General features: G+C 42.2%; 1 protein-coding gene across 2 annotated transcripts in view; it reads right to left on the reverse strand.

Moving 5' to 3' along the window:
* Positions 1-22,265, reverse strand: part of eif2b3 (eukaryotic translation initiation factor 2B, subunit 3 gamma) — a 35,854-nt gene extending 13,589 nt beyond the window's left edge. Inside the window, exons 1-5 of one of the 2 annotated variants that reach the window (XM_086129681.1) lie at positions 22,213-22,265; positions 10,288-10,453; positions 8,814-8,971; positions 4,066-4,225; positions 3,839-3,950 (exon numbers count right to left, since the gene is read on the reverse strand). In XM_086129681.1, the coding sequence (XP_085985807.1) occupies positions 3,839-3,950; positions 4,066-4,225; positions 8,814-8,971; positions 10,288-10,435 (578 nt within the window). In that variant the 5' untranslated portion in view covers positions 10,436-10,453; positions 22,213-22,265. Of the gene's footprint in view, positions 1-3,838; positions 3,951-4,065; positions 4,226-8,813; positions 8,972-10,287; positions 10,454-10,947; positions 11,242-22,212 lie in introns of those variants that run through there. The other variant, XM_086129680.1, reaches the window with a different exon arrangement.
* Between the last annotated feature and the right edge of the window lie 4,465 nt (positions 22,266-26,730).

Genomic DNA, 26,730 nt, shown 5'->3' on the forward strand with positions numbered 1-26,730 from the left:
CTTCCTAAAACAGACGAAGCCAAACGTTAACTGTGTAATACTCAAAGACCACTGCTTAACATTTTCCAGGACACACTGTAGTTAGTTATTTGGACTCTTTTTGGTTGGAAGCTATTGATTGGAAAGGACTGTGTCTCATTACCACGGAACAATCATGCAGCTTTGACAAAATGAAAAGCAGACATGGCGGTTCAGTGTTCACAGTGAAGCTTTGACACGAAAACCTTGATTTTCATTTCCAAAACAGAACTAAAAGAATGTCTTGCAAGTCCCGACACTTTAATATGACCGATGTGCCATGTCCGCAAACCCGACTGGCTGCCTGAGAGCTGAGCGTTACTACTAATCATGACGACTATTAGCGTTTACAAAGAAGAAGAAAAAAAAAGTTGGGGAAAAAAATGCCGTGGTTTGAATGATTAATATACTCGACAAATAATTATAAACGTCGACATTAGCGATGAGCATCTGTTTTAATTAACAGAACAACTAAAGTCTCTAAATTGAAAATTGACACACCACAGAGAAGAGTGTTACTAACAAATTCAAATCACTGCAAAAATCGGGAAGTATATAAAATGACGCTGAAAAATTGCGATAATTGAGGCACGATATATGCAAGTCATCGAGGGGGGAGTTGCTAAGACATTCAGGAATGGATTGACCATCTTTCTGATTTCTTCGTAAACCCTCCAAGCAGTCTGACAAGTGTGACTCAGGAGGATCGCTCGGTCACACATATTTTACAACCAAATGCCATCAATCAAACTGCGTGTGTTCCTCCGTGTGACGCTATTTTCAAGAGCATAAAACCACATGTGCGCGCACGCACACAAAGACCTGCTCTGTGGGTGTTTTTAATGGATTTTTTTTTTCTTCATAAGATATTACGCAGGTGCGTTCCTCTTGGAAATCGGACTCGGCGTTTGTGACATCGCTGTCCATCACAGACAGGCGGAAGAAAGGGAGGGGGAGGATGAAACCAAGACCAGGTGTTTTCATCCGATCTGTGGATTGACACATGAACAGCACATGAAATGGAAGTGGACAAAAGTTAAGCTCTTGTTGTAACATCCAAATAAATAAGTGGAATTAACAAGCTTTGGGGCGAAAGAATGTGGCCACAGTAGTCAAACACTGACAGTAAAATAAGGAAAGAAGGAGTGAATACTTCATTGGCAACTGAAAGTGACTTCAGGACGTCGGTAGCAACAAGTTTGTGATGACAAACCGCCCCAAACCGAGATTGGAAGACAAGTCAAGTCAGCCGTTATGCCGCAACAACACGCTGCCAAAGAAAATTAAAAGCGTTCCGAGGCGTTGGTGTCCACGTGTCACTCGGGAAGGTATTGCTTTATTTTGAAGTTGGCCTTCGCACCGCGTATGCGGCGTGCAGAGCATAACAGTTGTTGCTGCGGTTAGCTTGGCTTCTTCTTTCTGACAGCGTACACATTCACAAGATTGGTACCTGAGGAAAAGGTATGCAACAATACCCACAGGCACAGATTTGATCTGTGGGCATCACGACTCCTACTGGAGCTTAGTTGGGGACCTTTTCTGCCTCTCCTAATTGCTCTCAACTGCGCCGCAATTCTGGCAGTCGACCTTCATGCTAACCAGCCATGTTGCAGCACAACATCGCGCTACAATTGAAGGCGGACAACTCTACTTGCCTGTTTATTGTGAAACACCGCCAAAAATGAAGACATAAATAGAATACACGATAGAGCAGAGGCACGAATGATAAACTGCCATTTCGCGGGAGTTGCGTGTAACACAAGCAGCCGCATGTCTTGTGGTCGCAACAGAAGTTGCTGTTGGGAAGAAGCAGGTATTTCATCCTTTGGCAGGCAAGGATGACACAATTTTTGGACTAATGACTAGCTACTAAAGTCACCAATCCTCAGCAGGGTAGAAGAGCCACAGCTCACTCTCTGTTGCTCTAAAACACGCAGCATGATGCACAGTTTAGTCGTGAGCAAAAGCGCATGACGAGTCGGATGCTGCGGAATGCTAAAACCCTCATTAGTCAGGTTTCCTCGGCTGACGGGCTTATTTAGGGTATTTGGTTACAGCCTGCAAAATAAAAACGCCTGTGATTCCCCTAATGCCGAGATAGTCTCATGCATTTTATTTTGATTCTCATATCTGACGCAGCTTAAAAACCACACATGGTCCACTGATGGTGGGATAAGAACAGTCTTGTAATACTGATGATCCAGACCCTGCGCTTCGATCCTTGCCTGTGTAGCATAATGAAATAAACATGTATAAAAAGGTTCAGGGCCAAGTGACGAAAAGAAGAGCCCAGCTGACGTATTTTCCAAATCTAAGATTTGAGCAATCACGTCTCCTAAATCCTAAATGATCCCAGTTTTTTTTTAAATGAATGAAAAATAAATATTTTCATACACAAAAATAAAACGGAATATAACTCATCGCAGATACAACATACCTCAATTCACAGGGCGCAGACAAATGTAGGTTTTTGCATGAACGCCCTTCCGCCTTTATTAAGAGGCTTCAGCCTGTGAGTTGATGACATTCACAGGTATGTGCCATCATTGGAAACAGATGCAAACAAGATCTCTCATCCCACATTTTTAAAGGGTCACTGAGATGATGCGATGATACTCACAAAACATCAACGAACTAGCTTAAGGCCCAACCAAACACATCAACATGAGTTGCGCTGAGCAAGCTTGGTAAACAACAGGATAGTCAAACAAAGAACAGTACTGAGATTTCTTATCAACAATATTTTTCAGAGGGCTTGCAGAGAATTTTTTGATAGAATCTGAGAAGAAAAAAAAAGCCTCGAAAGAAAATCCGAAAACAAAGACCAAACTACAAGCAGTTACTGGCCTTGAAGCTTTAACGTCCTTGCAAAGTAACCTTGAATTAATCTTTTCATGTAATTTGATTGACAATTTCAACAATCATCAATCAAGGCTATTTCGTGAAAGGCCAATAAAACATTACAAATGGTGGACGAACGTTCAGTGAGCACACCAAAAAGGGAAGGAAAAAAAACGACACACACACACAGATGATAAAAACGCAAATGTTCTTTTGATGGGACCAGTGGCTAGAGGAAAACTGATGCGTAAAACATTCCCGCTACCTATGAACTACCCACGAGTGGCTTGTAGAAATCCCAAACTCCGGAAATGAGTCTCTGATTTCCTGACATAAAAACACTTTTGTACTGTTCACTTTGTATAGGTTGCTTGTGTAATTGTTTGATACTTCTGTATAATTGGAGGCTTTAAGACCAAGAATGAAAGTCACAAATGTTTAGCTGTGGGCTCCTACATATTGTAATGACATCACAAAAGAAGGTTCTTTCCTTCTGTTTCCAGCACCATGTCCTGAATGTATTTGTGCGACTCAAAAAGCATTTATTTACAAAGAATGCGTATATGAGCAAAATATGCCCGTGTGGGTGTGAGGACAGTGGCTGAAGAGTTCTCTGTGCAAGGTCGTTCTGCGAGCAGCTGCTCTGGACCCTGCTCTCATTTTCCAGAATTTACAGTGGCTTTGGCTCTATGAAGTATTTACGAGTTCCCAAAACGCCGCTCGCGCTCATACGTGCATTTAAGGACGAGGAAATGAAAACCTACCTCACGGTCCCTTCCTGTAACAAATATCCCACACACACCAGCTACAGAAACCCTGATTAGAAACCAAAACATCTGGTCCCCCGAAACGAGGTGGAATGTAGTCGCGAAGAGTGTGTGTGCTACACTACATACACTGGAGACGTTTGGCTATTTATTAATGAATTGGAATTTCCATGCATAAAATTTGCAGTATTAAAAAGCATCGGCTTACTGACTTGTTCAAGATGGACTTCCTAATTGATAGCCCGTCCTCCAAATCCACCTCATTGGCCATAAACAAGACCCTCTTGCCTGACTGGTCCACGCCTACAAAATCTCGCTGCTCGGCTGCAGAGAAACAAATAAAACACTCAATGACATTTTTTTTTTTAAACCATAGAAAATGACACGAGTCAATTCAGCGACAATACATATCCACAAATCGTGGAGAAAATGGCCCTACCTGCTTTCTTCTTGCCCTTTTGGCCCGGAACAGTCTCTGTGAATTCATGGGCTTTGCTCATCAGCATTGCCAATGTTGCATCATGGGCCCTGAACAGATCCACCACCTCGTGAAGCGCCACGTCTGTTATCACGTCACAACTCAACACCAGGATGTCCGTCTGAGGAGGTAAGTGAGAAAGAAACAAACACCAGAATTGTTTTAGGAACCTGCTTTGCTTTTGTTTTCTATTACACATCACATGAAATGAAGAGGCGCCAGTCCCAGGATATTTGTAGTTCACTGTTCACGTATTTACCGGTACATGTTTTTTTTGCTTCCCATCCTACCTATTTGACCTCTACCCAGCTAGCCACTATTGCTGTGTAATACAGGAAAACTAAATACTTCGCAACATCCATACTCAGCTTGAGAAGTCCATTAAGGTATCACTTACACAGTATCGGCGTGCTAGAAGCATCAGTCATTTTAACAGGCCTCCACTTCCATCGCGTGTGTATGAGCAGGAGTATGTGTGTACGCGTTTTAACTTGCGCCTCCATTCCCAGTAGCCATTTGTCTGCTCAGTGATGCAGGGCTGTCAGCATGAGGACTAATCCTACCATTAGTACCCACCGCCTTCTTATTGACAGAGACACCTCCGCTTGGGCCTACAATGGAGGAGGAATGGGGGCGAATATCTTATAAGTACAGTGGAACCTGGACTTTCACTCGTTCTGTGGCCAAGCTTGTAACAGAATTGAGTTGTGTGTCAAATCAACATTCTCTATGAAAATAGACTGAAGTGTCATTAATCGGTTCCAGCCGCCAAACAAACGGCACTATTTTTGTTGGGTTTTAATACAGAAAAACCGAACTCCAATAAGAAAAGAGAAATGTCAAGAAATAAATACCGGTAGTTTTCATAAAATCACAACTCAAGCGTTGTATGTGTGCCTTTAACTCATTCACTCCCAAAGACGTTTTTAAACGTCTTTTCAGACTTGGTCCAGAATTGGCTGGTACTGAATGAGTTAAAGGGCGTGCCCTAGTGATTGTCTTAAGGTAGTTAAGACATTTATAGTGACATGAGCAAGCTATTTTGGTGGTGTTGTAGGCCAGAGAAACTTGAAGTCGAAAGCACACCTTGAAGCGCTCTTCAAATAGCTGTCGCTTCCAGATGATGCCAGTTTATTCTTTTTCACCCCTTGACTCAAGAATCAGTGTATCTTAAGCTTGCTCACAGCTCAAAATTTCAAAAAAATAAATAAAAATAAATCGATCATTTGAAATTTTACAAGCAGGGGTTTATAACTTGAAAAAAAAAACACATCGAACAAAGCGCCACGGTACCAAAGACTGGAATGCAACAATAACGGGCATTAAATAAAATGTATTATTATTATTATATTATTATTATTCCATCAAGTAACCAGAAGTCATTACAACAAATTGGTGGATAAAAGACACAGATGAATTTGGACATAATGTGCATTGCAGCAAGCGCGGTGCAGCGGTATGCCCGTGAGGGGAGCGTACGAATGAGTTTCAAGGATCGTGTACGTGAGCCGGTGGCAACTTTTAGCATAGCTTGGTCTGGACTTGGCGACAGGAAGCTGCCACTGCAAGGCTGCGGTCGTCTGCAGAAGATCTAGCGGCGCGGCGACCCCAGAGACCTTTCAACTCTCTACTCAGTCTTAACACGCACGCACGCACACACACACTCAGGAAGGTTGGGACACATGCTCCGAGACAGAACACACACATGGACACTCACAGGCGACGGCGGAGTGGAGTCAGCTGTAGAGACAGAGACACTCTGGCCTTTCAACAGCCAGGATCTCTGGACAGGTCAGGACCACACACACGTTGCCACACACGCTGTCTTTTATTTATTTTTTAAGCTTCCTCTCTGAAAGCCTTTCTAACAGGACATAAATTGCACGCTGTGGTCCCTGGATTTTAATGCTGGTATTCTCACTGGCGAAGCCACCGTTTGCATTGAACCGTGCGTGATAACACCGGAGGACAACGAGACTTGTGTGTTCTCCTTTTGAGTTACGGCGCGCTTTGTGTTCTTCCCATTCCACTGCAGGTGTCCATGGAAGGGATGACCAAACCTCTCAACCCACCGACACCCAATGACCCAATTTTGTTCTGTTTATTCTCAACATCACTTGAGGTTTTGTATGCGACATGTTGATCAATAAGATATTCAAGCACCATTCGCCATCTCATCCCAATGTCTCTCTCGTTCACCTTTTGTCATGCAGCTTGAATGTTGACAAAGACCAGAACCTGAGTCAGCCTGGATACTCACTCTGTTCTGCCAGGTGATTAAAAGTGAGTGGTGATAAAAATGTCCAAGAGGCTTTAACCATACAAAAAATAAAGTACACGTTAAGTACACATTTCACTCATTGTGCTTAACGTGAAAGGACGTTGGCGACAATCGGGCATAGGCTTCACTAGACAAACTAAAATATGCTGCTTGTAATCTCTCTTTTCAGGGAACAGAACTTCCCTGCTCCCTGAGAGCGCGGATGGATTATTCTAAGTATTTTGTTTGATCGGTAACACAAAATCCCCTCATGGAAGGTTGTTAGTATAAAGAGATGGGCTTGTGTGTGTGTGTGTGTGTGTATGTGTGTGTCTATTCTGTATTCATGCGCCAGACTGACAGTTTGATTGATTCCACTGCTGGGATTTGGCAGGCCATGGTTATGGTCCCTCACTCATCAGCCTCCAGTGTGAGAGTGTGTGTAACTCAATGCCTCTAATCTATCTGGCTGCTCAAAGGATTACGGACTCCAATATCCTCAACGGGAGCGTGAGGGAACTTGTCCGATTGGAGTGTGCTTGCGTGCGGTTACACTAGGGGTTAAATAAAGAACTCTTGGGTGAGGGGGGGTGTGGGGATAATAAGAATCTCTATGATTACAAATGCCGAGAGGGTGGAGGGGGACAGACAACCTGTCAAAACGCATCTTTATGCAGGGAGCATAATTAAGACAGCTGTGTGACAGTTAAGTGATCGAGGCTAAGTCGTGCAAAACGAAATGTGTGGCTGTCACCGCTTGGAAGCAACCAGCAGAGGGCGCAATTCCTTCATACCCAATACATTTGTTACCTAATTTAGCCAGCGGTTGCTTTGTGGAAAAGCCGCATGTGCTGTGGCCTTGGTTGGCGACACAGATTAGCGATTTTTTGAACAGCGGCGCTTATTTGACTACTCGGTGAAGTTTTTGTGTTTGGGGATGTGTCCATAAAGACTATGGAGTCACCCCTGTTATGCATTCTGCGCTCACTAATTTGCGACAGGATGTGACTCCATTATTGTGGATCTCCAAAAAATATTCATCACAATCGTACGCCTCGTGCAGCAATTCATTGATGATTCATTTTCTTTCGAATCATCACGGAAATCTGCTCAAACAAAGGGACCACTTGCTCATGCAATCACATCAGTATTGCCACGGGAGCTACGCTAGAGGCGTCCAAGTAGCCATACACAAGTGGCGCACAGATGTGCTCGAGGACAGGATGAGAATAAATGAATGCGCTGGCAGATCAGCCATCTAAACTGTGACCTCATCTGCTTGGAAAGAATTTGATGAAGGGATGGGTAGTAGGATCCGCATCAGCAGGCAGGATAGAGTGGAGGTGGGTGGTGGGAACTGAGACTGGGAGTCAGGGATAAAACCGAAACCTCAGCTACCGTATGTGTCACCTGGGTGTCCTCTGTTTACTGTACATCAGAGTAGAGGTGCAATGACTAATCGACTAATTGGCAACTAATCGATCATCATATTAATTGTTAATTATTTGTGATGGTATGCATGGTTAGTGGTAGCCAGGATAGACAAATTTCACCCTGCCATACTCAAAGTGTCTGAGAAGTAAACGCCGTCTATTTCCTCGTTTTTGCTAAAGCAAGCCATATGCCGTCATTCAAGCCTATCTGGATGTTTTGTTTTTGAAGACGAATAGTGAAAATTGTGGATTACAAGGCAGTGCTGTATTCTACTAAGGCATTTTAATTGATGACAGTGTAATATATTAGAGTCGCTTTAGTATATTAAGCTAGCAATTGAACATAATTTGAGGTGCTGAGGTGTCTATGACAAATACACCGTTTTAAGCCGTATGTTTACACCGTATTGTTAGCATGTACCATATATGATTCGCACTGATGTCGAGTGACTGAAAAGAGTTTGTTGTGCCCCCAAGAATGGAGTTTGTTCTCTTTGTGGCTTCTTTCAAAGATATGATTAAATAGGCTCTCATGCAGTCCAAAACAAGCATATTTGTGTGTGTGTGTGTGTGTGGAAAGAAAAAAATCCCCCCCCCCCTCACTTGCCATAGCACTCTTGTCAGCCAATCCTTCATTAGGCTTTCTATCATCCACCTTTTTTTTTGTTGACTTTCACAGCGATTCCTTTCGGTAGTGTTTCTTTTGGCAAGGTTATCCATTTCAAAAATCACCATGGGTGGAAGCCTTCATCCGGAGGCTGTGCAGCTCAACACACAAGTGAAATACGTTCTGTCATGGCCAGTTGTTTTCACCCTGATGCTGAGATTCCCCTTTCTTAGTCACCATTCGGGTGAGAGGTCGGTCAAATGTCAAAGGTACTTTTTGTCCATATTTATGACATCATTGAAAGTTTAGAAAATTGCGGCTTATAGTCCGGAATTACATACCAAACGTAACGTAAATCATTGTAGCACACGTATGAGAATAATTGTTTCAATGTTTGCATGCGTGACACCTTGATCTTCGGCTGGATGTGTCGGAGTGCGTCGGCCGTGCCCATGTCTTCATCTTCCGGGATGCAAACGAAGTCCAGTTTCATCTTCACGTCCATCTTCAGTTTGAGGTCTGTGCTCATCATCTTCTGGACCTCCTTGGTGGTGATCACGATCACCTCTGAAGACAACGCAAAGAACAAATGACAATGAAGAACTGCGTAATGACCATTAAGGAAGGAAAACATGTTATCTTGACCGACATAGTCATGTGATATGCTTAAGCCAGTAAGATTGTACATCCTGCTGCTTATATGTATGTCAGGCCTTGATTTTTGATTAATTGAGCCTCAGAGCAATTTGAGGCGAAGAGAGTGCACTAATTGGGTGCAGCGGGTTGCAGTTTCATGACTATAATGATTCCTAATGACACATATGTTGTCCAATAGATCATGGCACATTTCATCCACCAAAATTAAGCTTCACTTTAAGTGGATAATAACAGAGGCAGACCTCTTTAATGCATCTAACAATTGCAGCCTTATCTGTATAAAATGGTTTGTGTAATACATTTGCTCACTTGCTGCGTCAGCCTAGTAAAATTAAATTGCAGGCCTTTGGCTAGCTGGCTGCACACAATAAAAAAAAAAAAGTACTGGCCACACATGGTGATTATATTTGACATGTAGTTTTATTAAGGGCTGTGAGAGGAAATGGTCTTTTTTTTTTTTTTTTTAAATTTACAATGAGAGTCTCTGTTTACTGGCAAGAACAGCACATTGCAACAAACCCCTTTGTAAGCAAAGTGTTTCTGGACCGACCGCACGTCACAGCACAAGAGGCCAAAACGCTGCAGTGTAAGTGGAGTCAGGATGCACATACCTGACAATGGATAATCAAGTGCCGACAAGCTTGTGAAATATAAGTGGCATAATTGTAAACCCCATGCAATGAAACAAGCAGTGTGACATACTGCATAAGTGAACGATATCCATGTCAATCCTCTCCTGAACTGCAATTTCTGTCAGTATATGTATGAATATAAGAGTTATATTAATGCTTAGAGTGCTCATTACTTGCTGCCAAGATGTATTTGCTAACTCCAATTCTGCATGGCAGACTGAGCGGGGTTTTTTTTTCACTCTTGAATTTCATCTATGTCCATCTTCTCATATTATCATTGAGATGCAATTTATAGATCTGTTGATATGGTTTATATTAATACTTTAAAATGCATCATTCGTGTGGTGTTACCAAAACGTATACGTTTAAGTTTGATTATTCATACTGGTATTGGTCTGGAAAAAAAGTCGTATCAAACCTCCCTAATAAGACGAACATACATAAATGTGGGTAGTAGGAACTATTCTATTGATATAGTATATGTAATGTGAGCTTTTTTTTTTTTTTTAAACATGCTCAGAGATACAGATAATAATAGCAACACAGACACGGCGTACAATGCAAGGCCTTTACATTGTACGCCGTGCTTCTCACCTTCAAAGCCGACCCTCTCCAGCAGGTTTAGAGGGTACCATATCAGGGGCCTGTTGCCAACGGGAAGCATCGCTTTGGGGGTGTTGTACGTCAGGTCCGTCATCCGTGAGCCCCCGCCGGCCGCCATCATCACCGCCTGCAGCTCCATGCTGTATGCTAGGGATGACTGAAAGAGACACCAATTTATTTCAATCACCTGTGCAAGAAAGAAAACAAATACATTTCTGCTACCACTATGACAGCAAAATAGCACAACAATCATCCAGGATATCGACTGTGAGACAGACGTGTTAACCACATACTGCCCTCTAGAATAATATAAAGAAATTCTCATATAAATATGAAAATAAGACTTTTGAGAGCCTTTAAAGCCATACGGAGGATTGTCAGCACAACAGTAACAATCCCGTGTTTCAAATGGATATGTGTACATAACGCCATCATAAGGAGAGACTAATATGACACAAAAGATGCAAATAAAGTGTCAGGTGAATGACATGTGTGAAAGGGCGGAGAAACCTTGACAGTAAACGTGGGGATCATGCTAATCTAGCTCGGTTGAAACGGGAGTTAATCAAAATCCTGACAGAATGCTTCGCACATAAAATGCGTCAACAAGACAAAGCAAATGAAGGACACGAAATGTTTGTGAAAGTTTACCTCTCAGTGACTCCTGAATCCCGAGTGAGCGTTTGTTGGTCGACGCATGTACATTGAATGGGGCTGCTGTCAAGAGTTGTTAGCGGCTCAGCTAACAGTTAGCAAGTAGCATAATCCACAAGACTCCTGTTTCGCCGACGGGTGACGAAGAGTTGGGATTTGACAGCGAACGACCGTAAAGTGTCTAAGACAAAACCCCCACGATGAGAGTTCAACTGGCCGCTTTAAGATCGCAAGTAAGCCCAATGAACAACTTCTGCTATATCCTGCAATCACAGTAGTTCCACCGTAACATGTCCGACTTGGAAACAATTCCGGGGACGGAAAGGTTCCCCAAAGAATAAAAACACTACAGAATGATCAATGTTTTGTCCGGTACTTTACTGTAGAGTGATTTAATACAGTATTTTGTTTATTTTAAACAGCATAAATGCTAGGAAATTTGTGTAATTCATTAATAACATACCATAATTAAACCTTGATATCAAATATGATCATCCTTTTATTATTGATATTATTATTATTTATATGACAAGTACACATTTTCCTGATTAACTTGTTACTTCACCGTTAAGAAATGCCCGCTGCCCCCTTTTTTATCTTTTAGTTTATTCCTCCCTATTTTATTCACAGTAATAGAAAGTGGATTAGCAGCCACAAGCCACCCAACAAGTCCTCCCTGACTTCAAACTTGATAACTCCCATTTCACAGAGCTGAGAGAGACGTAACAGCAAATTGAGCTCGGGGAATGTGGCTTTTGGTTTGTGTTTGCTCTGGCCAGGAGATGAGCTTGACTGCCCGTCGCTACTTGCTCGAAAGTAGAAGACTGAGAGAACGAAAGGGAGGAGAATTGAGATACACATTACTCTCGACTCCACCAATGCCAGAATACATAAATTAAATTATAGAGGGACTACAATAAAGTCATATGTAATTTATATAGAACAGTTATGTGTTTGTCTTCTAACTCTGACAAACGGACCTGCGCGATCCACTATTGTCAAAAAATGTCGGGGCCTTCCTCCACTAGTCAATTGGGACAGGCTCCAACTCCCTTTTGCTTCAATAGAATAAGCGATATAGAAAATTGCTAGATGGAACGTTGGACTTTGGGCTTCAAGTACTACATTTGGAAAAGCCTGCTGTCAACAGTCAATGCTATTTGAAGTGCAAAGTGCCTGAAAGACATGATTGATATCATGATGAAGATTTGCCTTTTCCACAAGGGGGGGGGGGGGGATAGCTGTGTGCCTGCTGTCAAAGTGCAGCTAATTTGTCAGTTGAAGAAGGCTATCCAAGGACCAGACAGAAATACAAAAACACATTGCAGTGAGAACCGGGGTGGGGGGGGGGGGGGGGGGGGGGCAAGTGTGCATGTCTGGACCCAGAATGACTTGAAATGGAGCCTAAAGATTTCCTCGGGGCTGCTTCTCTGCTGCAACGTCCTGTAAATCATTCTCAATTCAGCGAAACAAGCCAGTTGGATTAGCTCTCTTTAGATCATAAACATTTTCAGCGCAGACCACCCAGACACAGTGCAGAGCTGAGGCAACAGCGTGACTAGTGCGTGTGTTTGTGTGCGTGTGTGTATGTGTGTGAGGCTCGACTTTACCAACACATCCAAATGTGGTCTCAAACATTTGCATGTATGCGTTGTATATATGTAGAGCATTTTGCGGTCTGCGTTTGTAATGTGGCTCCACGCCGCTGCTGCGGAAACCAAAAAAAAAGATGGTTTCAAATCCAATGTCAGAGATTAACACACGCACATAAAATCCAAAAATAAAGATGTCTCACCGCGCTCTCGGCCAAAAGCACTAAGACACATTTATTACGTGTAAAACGACATTCCTTTTTAGAGGTCTGTTGATTTGAAATGACGTGTCTTTAATGACTTTGAACGCCTTATCCTCACTTGCTTAACAAGTTGAAGTATTGCACAAGCGTCCATTTGTTGTTTTTTTTCCCCTACAATCACAGTCGTTTTGTTGCAGAAGGGGAAAGCCGATTTGATCAACAACACTAGAAAAACAGCTGCAAAATGTCTCGCGTCACTGACACAAACAAGTGCAATATGATGCCGTGACTGACTACACAGTCGTCATGACCAGACCTTGAAATTGTCTTCTTTTTTTTTCTTGTTAATTGGTTCTTTCTCTCTACCCGCAAGAAAGACCTGGGAGCCAGGCCTGTATCAGAACCTGGAAGTATCATGGATGCGTTTTTAAGGAGGGAACATTTGGGCAGCTGCCCTGGCAAAATCAAACGCTGAGTACTTTTATTTATGTATTTGAAAAAGAGTGCGTTGAAGGAATTGAATTGAAGCTCTTAGGCAACACTTACTACCAAGACGTCATACATTAGTACTCTTAAATTGTACACAATTATTAACATGTGCTATAGTATGTGTGTGTGTGTGTGTGTGTGTAAACTGAATTACGATCTTTGTCAAGGAACAAATTAAACTCCTAAGTCAAAGTATCACTCTACTCAGCAATTTGTTGAACTGTTCTTATGTCATGTGGTTTAAGTTTTGTGGACACATGCTCTCGAGCTTCTCGTTGATGACACGTGGGGTGTAACTTTCTGGCCATTTCTGCAAAGACGTGTTATTCGCACCTACAGTCTAACTGTACACGTCTATGTGTGCACACCACACACACAAAGCTCTTCCTTTCAATGTTTAAATAAATGTTTGGAGCGTTGCAAAACATTTCGTGTGTGTGCGGCGACTCATGTGTGGTCCTGTCTGCACTTAGTGTGAGGCTTGAGGTTGAGGTGTTTGTGTGCATGCGTGTGAGGCCGGGGGGAGAAAGAGAGTGAGTCTGCTTATTTATTGACATAATGACAGCAGAATCATGTATATATTAAAAGAATGCATTTCAGTTGATGCTTATTCTGAATGGCACTCTAGTACTGATGAATTCAAAAAAATGTTACAACACAAATACATAAAATAGGGCTTATTAAAAATGTCCTTGAAGAATAGAATAGAATCTTTGCCTTCTGAAATAAATGAAAACCATTTTAATGAGGAAAATGGTCACTTAATAATGTGGTACTTTATAGGATCATACAGTCGTGCCCGATTTTGCCACACTGCTTCAATTGAATGGCCGCATCTATTGCTGCACCGTTTGTATTGTGTCCGTTTTCTAAGGGTTTATTGCGTCGCAACACCAATGCTATTCAGCATTAGCATGAAGCCAGCGGACAGAGAAGCAACGCTATGATGGTGTTTTAAATACACGAGGTGAAATTCTCTTCGTTTGATGTTTAGTTTGACCGTCAACTTCAACTGGACGTTGCATTTAACAGGAATTCTTTTTCGGTTTTGGTTTCTATTCAACCTTAGGCGTGTTGACTTTGAGGTTCCAATGTTTGCAAAAAATATATATACAGTACGCTGTACTGTATAGTGAATGATTTTGTTCCTGGAGCATGATTCTCTCCGGTCAGCTAATATTCTCTCCAGGTCATAACCAAAATAAGCATGAACATAACTTCACGCTCCATCGTGTATGATGATATGGTTTGGACAGAACTCGCCAGGACATTGTTGGAATTTGGTCTGACCGATTGGAAGGACATTTGCAGCTTTGTGCCTTTGACTTCAATGTTTCTGCTCCGTTTGACTTCAGTGACCAGAATTTGTTGGAGAATGGAAGCAATGGAAAAGGAACATATCACAATCATGTGAGGTTTTTCATGTTAAAAAAAAAAAGACTGAAACATGAATGTCACTTCAGCTTTATATAAGGTTGGTCTTGATTTATGCCATCTGCTACCCTCCCTCCCACCAACGTTACCTAATGATGGGTTCCATTTGAATACATGAAAATGACTGTGCTCACTTCTCCAACAATAATATAAAAAAAATAAAAAAAAAGGCTTGAGCGTGACTTTATGGGCAGGGAGTACACACTCTAGCTTTAAATGTCCCTGTGTATCTACTCAATGTACCGGTATATACATTGGCTCACACCCATGACTTCAAACTCAAAACACACAAATCTTTGAGTTTCTGCGAGACAGAGGGAGGAAAGTACAGTTTGAAAAGGGGCTTGTTAGATTCCTCTTTGAAATAGTCGTTTGTAATCAAGGCCGATGATCATTTTAGTGGTTTCGACACCAGGAAGAATCCACTGTGTAAGTATTTGGTTTCAAGGAAGGTAGCAGAGGAGATAAATAACAGCTCCGCGAAGACACTTTTAGAGGGCTTTGTAACCCGCTGGTGTTCACTTTGCTTCCCATGTGGCAATATTATCACATGCTGTCAGGAAAGATCGACGCAGATACAGATGCAGCGAGAGAACTGGAGTACACACAGCCAATTATTTTCACTGCTGCCCATCAAATTTTATCCTCCGGTCCAGAGCGGGAGGGAGGTGCTGCACCGCATGAGAGAATAAGCAGATTGACCGTCTCACGTCACGATCGCACACACATCTGCTTTGTTTTCATATTTAGTGGAAGTGCGGTCGGCGTGAAACTTGTCAAGCCTGTGAATGAACTGTCGTGATGTGACAATTCAACATGACTGATGCCACAATGATTTTTTTTGTTTTAGTACTGTTGAAACTCAGAAGTGGAACACACTAAAAGGGAAAAAAATTGGAGTGTGAAGTCAACATTTTCTGGAAAGTTGTGCCTTGTCGTTGGCTTTTCTAGGGGGGGGGGGTGTATATTTTGTGATACAGTGAAGCCTAGTCTATTCAGGGTTTGCTATTGACAAATTCACCCAAGGGTTATTTTTCTGAGGAGACTATTGTCAGCTATTCACTGAAAAGTTCTTTGAAAAAAACTCACCTATTCGCAAATGCTCATGTATTTTTGACTAACTAGGCGAGTAGTAATGGGTGCAAGGATGTTGCAGTGATACATCTCCACTGGTCTTAGATCTTTGTATGCAAAGGAGGAGTTTAGCCTGCATTGTTCGAGGAAGTTATGGAGTCTTTGCCGCATATGGAGGTTTTTCCTCTGCTGAATGACGATTAAAAAGCTCAAGCTAACAAATGACGGAGTTCTTGTGATTACTCCACAATTTCTATTTCGACAGGTTGCGAACCGGCAATGTACAGATCCCAAAACTTCCGGTTCATTTTTTTTTAAATACCAAATATTCTGTAAGTCATTTCTTTTTATGTGTAATGTTGTAAGATGAGTTTGAAATCATGCACATAAACATAGTTTGTGGTATATTTGCAATTGAAAGTATTAACTTACGTTTTTTTTTTTAACTTTAAAATCAAAGGCGAGATTATAGACCGAAAATTTGCAATGCACTCGTTGTTGGGACACTGAAACTTAGATCTTGACATTGGGGTTCCCCCTAATACTTGAAGCCAAAAAAATAATGACATGAGAATGTTTTGTGGCTCAGTAGCAGACTTGCCATCAATCACATCTTCAAACCTCCCGTGTAGAGGAAATCACAAAGGGGAAGATCAAAAGAGTTCTTTTTTTTTTTTTAAACATCCTGCAGCCATGCAAAGGGACATAAAGAACTCGTCTATAATTTAGAAATTCTGTCGAGGAATTGTGTCTATCAGAGGGATAGTTGGGTTTGTGCCACCTATAATTTTGCCTAAATTAGAACAAACGGGCTTGAATGATGGCTGGGGTTCAAACGCTTTGTTAAAAGTATTTTAATCTTTAACGGGGGGTGGGGGGGGGCGGTCTAGTCTAGCTATATGTTAAAAAAAAAAGAGTGGAGCAAGAAAGCCAATTTTAGGCAGAAGGACCAGTGAAAGAGCACCATCTCATGGGGCTTGGAGGTAATGACCATGGTTTAAAACTCCCACGTGATGTGATGTCTGAAATTAAGTCGGGAAAAAGAGAACTTCAAGTGCAGCAGAATTAATCAGTCACAAGAGACACTTGAATTAAACTGTAGTCTCCATTTCTAATGTGATGTCATATAAAGGAATACAGTCAGCACGACATCGTCCTTTTGTGATGGAGCAGATGATTCGGCGTAAAATGCATCGTTCCCTTTGGGAATCCGTTTTTTTCCAGCAGGCCGCCTGCTGCTTGATTTTCAAGAGAGAGAGTGGGGTTCAGTGGACATGGTGCGAGGTGACCTTCACGACCTTCAAGCCTTTCAGCGTGCCATCACAATGTCACCCACTGAGATGAAGGGCAGCAGGACAAGTCGCAAGTGATGGTTACGTAGATCTACTCTATGTCCACATGTACACGTTTAGGATTCATCCGGTTTGTCTTCCTCACTGTGGTTTGTGATGACCAAAGAGGCACCCTCCCACCCCTTAGAAAAAAAATAAACAAAAAACTTTTCAGTCAGCAAATGCGTGCTCAAGAGACAGCAGGTGGCACCATAACCTGGCACCAAAAGGTTATTTTAGCCAGTTAGGGATCCATTTTGGGAAATGGCACCCTACCATCAATGACAAATGAAGGAAAAAGGGCAATCAAACTTGTTGATCGATTGTGAGGTTAGTGTGAACTAAGGCCTAAACTGAGCATGTGCAAAGTGAATCAGGTGATTCCTAATTTGTTCCTGATTGGAGCAATCGCATGCGTTACAACTTCCCTACAGCTGCATTGAATCCATTAGAATTGTTTCTTTTTGAACATTTATTTAGGCAAATCTTTGATGTAACTTTGATGTGCAATCGATTTTAATGGACTCATTATTTAAGATGTTTTGTTTTATTTTTACTCAAACTGCATCATGTTGCTCTACTTTTTGAGGGCTATAACATCTGACGAGCAATTGGTCCTTCTAACGACTGCATTTTAATTTTGGACATTTTGGTGGGGCTCGGAAAATTGTATTTTTTAGGTGGTACTTGTAAAAGGTTTGAGAACCACAGACTATCTTTGGCCGTCTAGTGATTTCGGTAGTTGGTCCCACCCAGTTTCCATGTGGACAAATTTGTGAATAAAAACATTGGCTCTTTTCAAAACACCCTTGTTTGTGTGAACACGGCCTTATTATGGAATTGAATGAACACACACAATGCACCCTCCCAACACGTACACATGCATGCACAGCAAGTCACCACATCCTCCTCTAGATCCAAGCCAAAAGCGATGCAACTGCTACTTCATTGTCAAGCCCCCTGACCCGCACCCCCCCTTTTTTCCCCTTAACCCCCCCCCCTCCTAATGTCTTCCCCAATTCTTGCTAGCTGGCCCCCGCTCTTTTCTCCTGGTTGCCATGGAGACAGCTAACAAAGCCATCACTTTTACCAATTTCCTCAGAGACAGGTGCTGGCACAATGACTGCTTCCTCGCTTTCTGAAAGGGGAAGGGGCAAGAGGGGTGCATGGGAACGCCAGGCGGACACTCTGAGGGCTGTCCAAGTGTCCTCCTCCCCGGGTCCCGCAGAGAAAAAAAGGCTAATTTGTTGTCCCTGTTTTCCCAGGGAGGGGGGATGCGGGAGAATGAGAGTGAGGCTGGATGAGGGGGTGGAGGGGGGCAAGGCAAGGCTTTGGCTATGAGCAAGAAGGGCGTCAAAACAGACCGCCTAATATCAGTCTCAAACTCGCTTGTTGCTGCCAAATGGAAGCAAAGCGCTCCTTCGTCTCCTCCAGCTTCTTCTTGATCTCATTGCTCACTGGAACAATGGCCAGTCATGGCATCATGACTGTGAGATGTTTCAATTTAGCTTTCAGCGAGCCGTGGCCCCGTCCAAGCCCCCACCACCCTTGTTGTTAAAGAGGATCTGGTTTAAGTCCACTTGTTGAACAAAAGTTCCCTCAGAGTGCATAGTTTTTACATGATGTCCAGTGGTGCCTTGAGATACACGTTTCATTCGTTTCAGGACCACGCTCTTAACATTTTTGTCATGTGCTTTTTCATGAGAAAAATAGCACTTGGAAATATGATCCATATCGTGCAGACATCCTTGAATAGAATAAAAAAAAAAAAAAGAATCGAACAGGTTTTGTCACACTTTCTCCTTCAATGCACATTGTGTTGCTCATTCTAGTGTGCACGCCTGAGCCACCAGGGGGCAGTATCGCACAGATATTTGGATATACTGTACTGCAGGCTCAGCTCCTCTCCCAGCTAATCAGTATGGCGGGAGTACCATTCTTTCTTCGCAGAGGACAAAGAATATACCATCAACCTCTTAAATTAAGGCCTGTCATATTTTGACCAAAATGATTATATAACATCTCTGCTAAAATCAGCTACATCCTTCATTAAACAGGTTATTCAACTCTACGACTGAATATAATATTAATAATTTGTTGCGTTTTTCTATGTTTTGTGAAAAAAAAAATCAAAAAATGACTTGATTTTTTCAGGGAAGGAGACGATGTGTTTTGTTTTATTATCTGCCTTGAAGTCTTGCTGCACATGCAGCGTTAGTTTTCAGATATCCATAGTTTCAAGATTAACAACCCCGCCATATTGAAGCTAATTGTTAGCACATGTGCTTATGGTTTTTCCCATTGTAAGAATTAAGCTAGCAGAGGCTACAGAGTCATCTTGAATACACAACATGTACGCTCTTTTGTTTTCTGTTGAGTTTGATAGGAACCATACTCTTCAAGCTGCTTATTATTGCCGTTTGAGTTGAATTAACTGCGCTTTCAAGCTTGCTCAAAAAACCCCCCCAAAAAAAACGTAAGGTCACTCAAGGCACCACCGTACTTGTAATGGTGAACATCTGTCTGGATTTAAGTAAGTCCTTAACGTTTACCATTAAAAAAGAGTCACACGATAAACAAGAACAGTCGGAAAACGTAGGTGCAAAAACTGAACCTGTAGACTATTTACAGTTGAGGAGAAAACCTTTTGTGAGTTCAGTGACTCATGTTGTATCCCGTCTGTTGGTGATACTTTTTTGGCTCTGTCATTGCATATTAATGCACATAGTCATATGCCGCAAATGTACTTGGCTATCCACTTCCCTCAATAAGCCGATTTTTGCAAAGGAGTGAGGGGAGTTAGTTTTATAGCTTGTTACAGATTTAAATGTGAAATATACAGTCACCTTCAAATCACTGGACATTCATTTTTGATTGCAGAGCGGCTGAGCAATACCTGTCTTGATAGGATTTTCATGAAAAATGGCCTTGACAACTTGTTGGCATCGTTTATTCCACTAGATGTCAGCATAGCCCAATTATAGAGGAAACCATGAGCTACCACAACATTTTCAGACTGAAACATTGTGGTCACAAAGTAGAACATAAATTAAAAGTGATGATTTAGAGCCCCTCCTCCCCCCATTCATGTCTTTCAGATGAACAAAATGTCCTCATCATTGTCAGCATCATTTCCAAGTTACTTTGGGTGATATTCCGGAAGGCCTCAAACACGAATACATCTGGTAAATAGATCCCATCTACTCTTAAACTCATATTAAGTCTGATGCATGAGTCACTGCATTTTGCTACACAGTGATTCTTTCCCCTGGTTCCAGTATAGAGCTGTTCAAAACAAATGCCAATTCAATGTTTTGCTCACAATTTCCTGATAGCTCTCATGACTCCTATTTTAAAAAAAAAAACGGACTATTTTATACATGTGCTATGTGATTACACTTTTGGGGCAACACGTATAGCCCGTTAACGAGAGACCAAAAAGTTTATAGAGACAGAGCACTAATGCATGTCATAAAATGGAAAGCCCAGTAGTGCAAACCTTAAGTGCATATTTGACCCCGCAGTGGGATGCACTGATGACAGACAGACAGACAGACAGTGTGGATCTGGAGAGAGATCTTAACTGACGACACGCACGTGCACACACACTGGAGAATGAACCCAAGTTTTGGTTGACGGGATTATTAGACGGGCCTTGAAGTTATTCGGCAGCTGCGTTATTTATTCTGTACTTGCTTCGCCCAAATGCATTTACAGCTTTAATCCGGGTCGTTCCCGCGTTGTGATGTAATTACTGATGCGCCTCCAAGCACTTTTCATTGTGGATTTGAGTGTCAATTTTGCCTCTTTTTTTCTCCTTTAATCTACTTCTATTTAATCTATTTCTATCCTGTGTCAGTGTTCTACTTGTGCGGGGCATTCTATTTCGGTGTAAGATGCACAGCAGGCAAGGGATTCACATCGTGACAAACAGGCTGGCGAATCAGTCTCAGTACTTCACACTGCTGTATTATTGACAAGGCAATCAGGGCCGCTATTAAACAAGTGACAGGTGTGGAAACAAGTTAGTAGCCAAAATGAATCCACCAGAATTTGGTCTAAAAGACAAGCATACAATGACCCTATTTTTCGCTAAAAGCATTCCATTTTCTCAAAAGCCGACGGTGCTCCTTATAACCCGATGCACCGTATAGAGGGATCAATATTCTGATTTCTTGGACGTAGTATTTGAAATGTTCTATAAAGCGCTTTGTTACAGCAGTGGCGAAAGCTCTATATAAATAAAGCTGTATTACATTCATTGAATGTGTGTCTTATACTCCGAAGCGCCTTATAGTGCGGAAAATACGGTCTACTTATTATGGAAATGACGTGACGTTCCGGCTCATTGAACAAATCGGGTCACTTTTAAGTCCAGGTACCACTATATTATTTCAAAAAAAATGTTACCATGGCACCATCGTCATTATGATTATTTACATTAATTAAATTCTGCTCTTTAGTTGAAATAATGGGTACTTACTTAAAATATTTGTGCAATATTGTCTTATAGAGTCTCTCGCAGGTTGATTGCAAATCTCTGCATCAGCAGGAAGCAGAAGATGCTGCTTGAGTGACGCACCAGAAACAACAAACAGGATGTTTTCGACTTTTATCAGGAACATTGAGCAAATTACACAGCGTTGTGGTTTACGGGGGGGTTTTTTTCGGCAGTGTTTCGGCTCGATTTCCACCTCATGTTTTTTTTTTTTCGAGTCTTCATTTCTTTCCATGACGACATATCGTACGTATTTAGAGTCGATCTTTTCCGAATGCTGTATCCGTAGTTAATGACTGAGGGGTATTATTACGTAGAAGGGAGAATTCTGCGACATTAAATGTCTGAATACACACCTTTTTTCTTTTTTTTGTCAAACACAAAGGCACTTTGTCGGAATTAAGATGCAGGTGACAGATGATTCAATCAGATGTCTTTTTTTGCATTGTGCTCTCTGTTGTATTACACTACGTCATAATGTGCACACGTAACACAAATATTTTGCCAAAGTCAACAGGCAGCAGTTGACCCCGAATCTGAATCATAGATTACATTTGTTCCAAATCCAAAATCGGATTAGATTTACTTACAATATATATTTTTGTGTGGATTAAATCAAAGAGGTTGCGATGCTCTCCTACCTATTTCAGCCTACATCCTCTTCCTGTGGACTGCTCTCTCCTCTAAACTGCGATTATATAACACCCTCAGACTGTATTTTTTGTCAAACGCTAGCTAGCGTACAATAGCAGTAAGAGCTTTTCACAATCCCCTCCCATCGGTGTGTTCGAATTGTGTCCGTCCAAAAGTAGTGCCCTTCCAATCTACCATCTGCTGTGCTTTTCTTTTTCGGAAGACAGTTGTTCGAGCAGTTGACAAGGGCTGATGTTCAAGCGGTGTGGTCTGAAATGTAGCGTTGTAAAGCTGAGGCACACAGTGTTTGTCACTAAAATGATATCCCTCGGTCACCTGGACTGGACCCGACTATGCAAAGGGTCTCTCGTACAATATTATGCTGCATCAAGGGCGATGCCTTTTTGATGACAATAATACTGAGCATATTCCATCTGAGTACGGTGGCATAGATGTGCTCTGATTTCGAGGTAGTTTACCCACACTGTGGCAGAGGAAGCAGGATGTTTAAAGGTCAAGGAGTGAGGCTCGGTGACGTGCGCGGGCTTCGTTCCACGCCTGCTTTTTGCTTTTTATTTTTTCTCAGAAATTTCACTCTGCTTCTTGCGTCGAGATTCTTATAGTGAAGAGCACTACAGGATGTAGTGTCTGACCCGCCGCGTTTCAGTCATCACTTAGCTGTGAACACTTTTGTCGATCGTGTCGTATTGGTGGATAATCACGTTTTGCGAGAGATTCAAGACACGACTTGGCTATGTTTAGACACCATCATTTTCGGATCGAGACTCTAATGTGTGTGTCGATTTGCGATATGTGACCGTTTTCAGAATATGGGTCTAAGCGTAATAGTTATAGGCCAGTGAAAGGATCACCGAGTGGGTTTAAAAAATGCGAATGGAATGAAGGGAAGAAGCGAGAACCTGTTATTTTTCTTGCTTCACCAATCTGCAATCCAATCACACGAATGACGCAGGAAGATGAGACGATGCCACTCAAGCATACGGTATACCCTCTGCCACACACACGCGCACACGCACACGCACACGCACACACCCACACTGTGTATTGCAATAACCTCAAAGCCTCAAGCAGCATTTTGCAAACCACCCACAGCAACTCTCAAAAGCCTCTTTGTGCCTCTCTCTCCTTCCCACTCCTTTTCCTTTCTTTGCTTCTGACCCCCCCCCCTCGAGCCTTGTGTTCCCTCCATCCATCATTAATTATAGAACATCCTTCTATTTAAAAAAAAAACACTTCCTGTTAATAAATTGCATGTGTGCCGTTTCTGTGGTGGGAGGGGTTGGGAGTGTGCATTCAAAACGAAGGTACAGTTGAGATTATTGCATTGACAGATGAAGCCTTGTTAAATTTATGTTGGGGGAGGGGGGCAGGGGGTTTGCCTTTGGAGTGCGTCGTTAAAAGTTCGGTATGTTTTTGATGCAACATCAAATTGCATCTGGGTCTTATCACTTCTTGTAATAATGCTTCATTTCCTCAAATAGCCGCTCCTCCGCTAATAGAAGCCATTGCTCGATTAGTCATCGGGGCATAAATAAATGCCAGAAAAAAATAATCATGTACATACTGTTACTATCCCATTTCGCATTTTGTTAGCATGAAGCTAAAGAAACTTATTTAAAGCGGTTCGGTGTGTTTTCTTTTGAAATACAATTTAATTTATCTCGATTTTATGTGTAATGAGTCGAGAGAAGTGGTCTATAGTCATCATCTGCCAAATCATTCTGTTGTCTTCTTGTCTTGCCTTTTCTTTCCACTTAAAGCTGATCCCATTTTTCTGAACAGCCAGTAAATTGGATTCCCGATTGCTTTCTTAACTGTGCCGATTGTTATCCCCGACCTGTGATTGACTTGGAGTTGCGCCGTCGTGATTATGCATGAAAAAAAATAAAGAGGCCTGCGTCCCACTACTGTGCACCCTTATTTTGTGCTACTTTTAAATGAAGGCCACATTTCTAGGTTACGTACGAACCTCTTTATTCTCAGAAGAACGTCTTTGTTCCCCCAACAAACCATTTACATAACACGAAAGTCTAAATCTCCTCTCTATGCCCTCCTTTGTTTCTACCCATCCAGTGCTATATTGGTACTCGAAGCGGCCGTCTGACATACCCACACTCAGGGGAATATAAATGGTCTATACCTGAATTAATTAGTTTGGTCTTAATCCTTAGCGTTTAACATTGACGACATTATAACGTTCTCCAAACAATTGCACTCAAACAATCTCAATTCATCTCTTTTGACCAGATTGACACATACACATTCTGATTGAGGACACCGTGGTAATGTTTAAAGTGACCAACAGGGGGACTCAAATCTTTTTTTTTTTAGCTCAATCCGGCTAATTTTGCTCTGTCCAGAATAAAAAGCAAATAATCTTCACACATGTTGCGCCACTCGAACACAAATGCAAAGCCCTCTGTGTCTCTTTAATAATATTAGTACTCCGATGCCATCTAAGTGTCACGAAAACTTCAAATAAGCGATCTTGCTCCTCAAGTAGCCCCATGAATAATTGATTCACAACAAACCAAAAATAGTGTGGCTTTGAAATGCCAGGGATCTAATTAGCGCGATCAAAGACACAGGATGCAAACGCCCATTTTTTTAAGGACCACAAAGGCCGCGCTATTGAAAAGCCAATAGAATCGGCAAATAAGCGACATCAATTCAGCTGAGGAGCACATTGGGAAAACAAATGAGGTTGGCCTCGCGAGTGCACAGTAACCATGACCCTCGCAAGTATGCCGGGGAGCGCGAGAGAGAACAACAGCGGAGATTAGCCATGTGAAAAGAAGCTTGCCACTCGTTCTCTCACACACACACACACACACACACACACACACACACACACACGAACATACGGCTGACCTTTGAAGGAAGGTGACAGATGGGTCGTTCTGCGTCCAGGTCTTTGCTGACAGCTGTCCAGGGGGGGGTTGGAGATCATAAGCGACCCAGGGGTCAGACATCCTTAAAAAGAACAGAAGACAAGTAAATTTGCATGCATGTATACAAAAAGCGCACGCGTGCTGGCAAGCAGGCGGCAAAATCGGACAGTATACATCATTTACATATTCATAAAGTTTTCTGTCTGCCGCTGTGATTTTGTTGGTCCAGCTGCCCCCCCCCCACTCCACCCAGCCCAGCCCCCCACCTTCACCTGTTTGCTCCCCATTCAGCTTTTTTTTTTTTCTTATGCCAAATTAATCCACCGCCCGTCAACCCTATTCTTTTGGGGCAACCCTAACTGCTAAACTAAGCGAGAACTGCACCGATACCAAGTACTAGGTCTGGGTGATATATCTTTATCATATCGAAATTGAGATATGAAAATTCGAGATATTAAAATCGAAATGCGTTGCGTAAATCTCAGATGAAGCAGCCACATTCCTTCTTCCAAGTTTGCCGTCGATCAACGGCTAAAAACCAGCAGATGACAATCATCTTGCGGAGGGCAAGAAGGAGCTGACCAACGCGCGTTGACTTCATTGACTGCCACCATCTTTTTGTGGATCAATAAAGCCGGTCCATATACCCCATTTCGTCGCAATGGAGTGACAAGCTCCTTCTCTTGTTATTAAATATTGTGGGTGATGGCTGCCACTCATATCACTTCGTGTCTTCATTTAACGGACACTCGGGAGCAATTTGATTGCCGTCACGGCTCAATTAAATGAACATAGGGAGTCCGCCACTTCTCTTGGTTCCTTTGTGTGACGGGTTTCCCTGCGAGCAATAAATATCGATTGGCCTTGATCCTGCAAGAACGCTTCGAGACCGATCGCGACCTACCAATCCATATCGGTGATCGTGATGGGGTGAGAGAGGAGTGTCATTTGGATCGTCTTTGAAGATTCTTCTCATGTTAACAGGAGTACGGGTATTGGGGGGTGGGGGGGGGCAATCTCCTTGGAAGACTTTTGTATTGCAGTTCATCACATGGAGCACGAAATATATGGAACTGTCGACGTTTTGCTGAGCTGGGGCCGAAAGTTAACAAAGGAGTGCTTTTACTCTACATTTGAAATGACGTTCACGTATGACACAACTTCACCTTGTGATGTCTTCCTGCAAAGACACGATGCAAAACACCACGGGCGGGCTAATGAATAGCATTTGCAAGTCTCAGTTACAACAAGATAACAATACAACAGCAATACATATGGAAAGACAATATAGCATTACTCACACGCATATATTCTTTATCCTCTGTGAAAAAAGGGTCACTTAACAGTACTTGTGAATGTCTCCTTCATTCCATTTAATTATGTTATTACGATTTTATAAATGGTACCATAAAATTGGTGTCATAGGTGTATAAAAAATAAAGCCATACAAGCATTTTGTTATTTTAATTTGGGGGGGGGGGGGGGCTAGAACGGATTAATGGCATTTTCATGGAATAATGACATTATCATTCATTGTTGCGAGTGTGTGCACGGGATGGATTAAAAGGGGGAAAAAAAAGTCACATTTGTCTCGTACAAAAAAAAAAAGTCATT

Source organism: Hippocampus guttulatus, chromosome 14 (genome assembly GCF_054856545.1).
Source record: "Hippocampus guttulatus isolate MCC_2025c chromosome 14, RoL_Hgut_1.0, whole genome shotgun sequence".
NCBI classification, from domain to species: Eukaryota; Metazoa; Chordata; class Actinopteri; order Syngnathiformes; family Syngnathidae; genus Hippocampus; species Hippocampus guttulatus.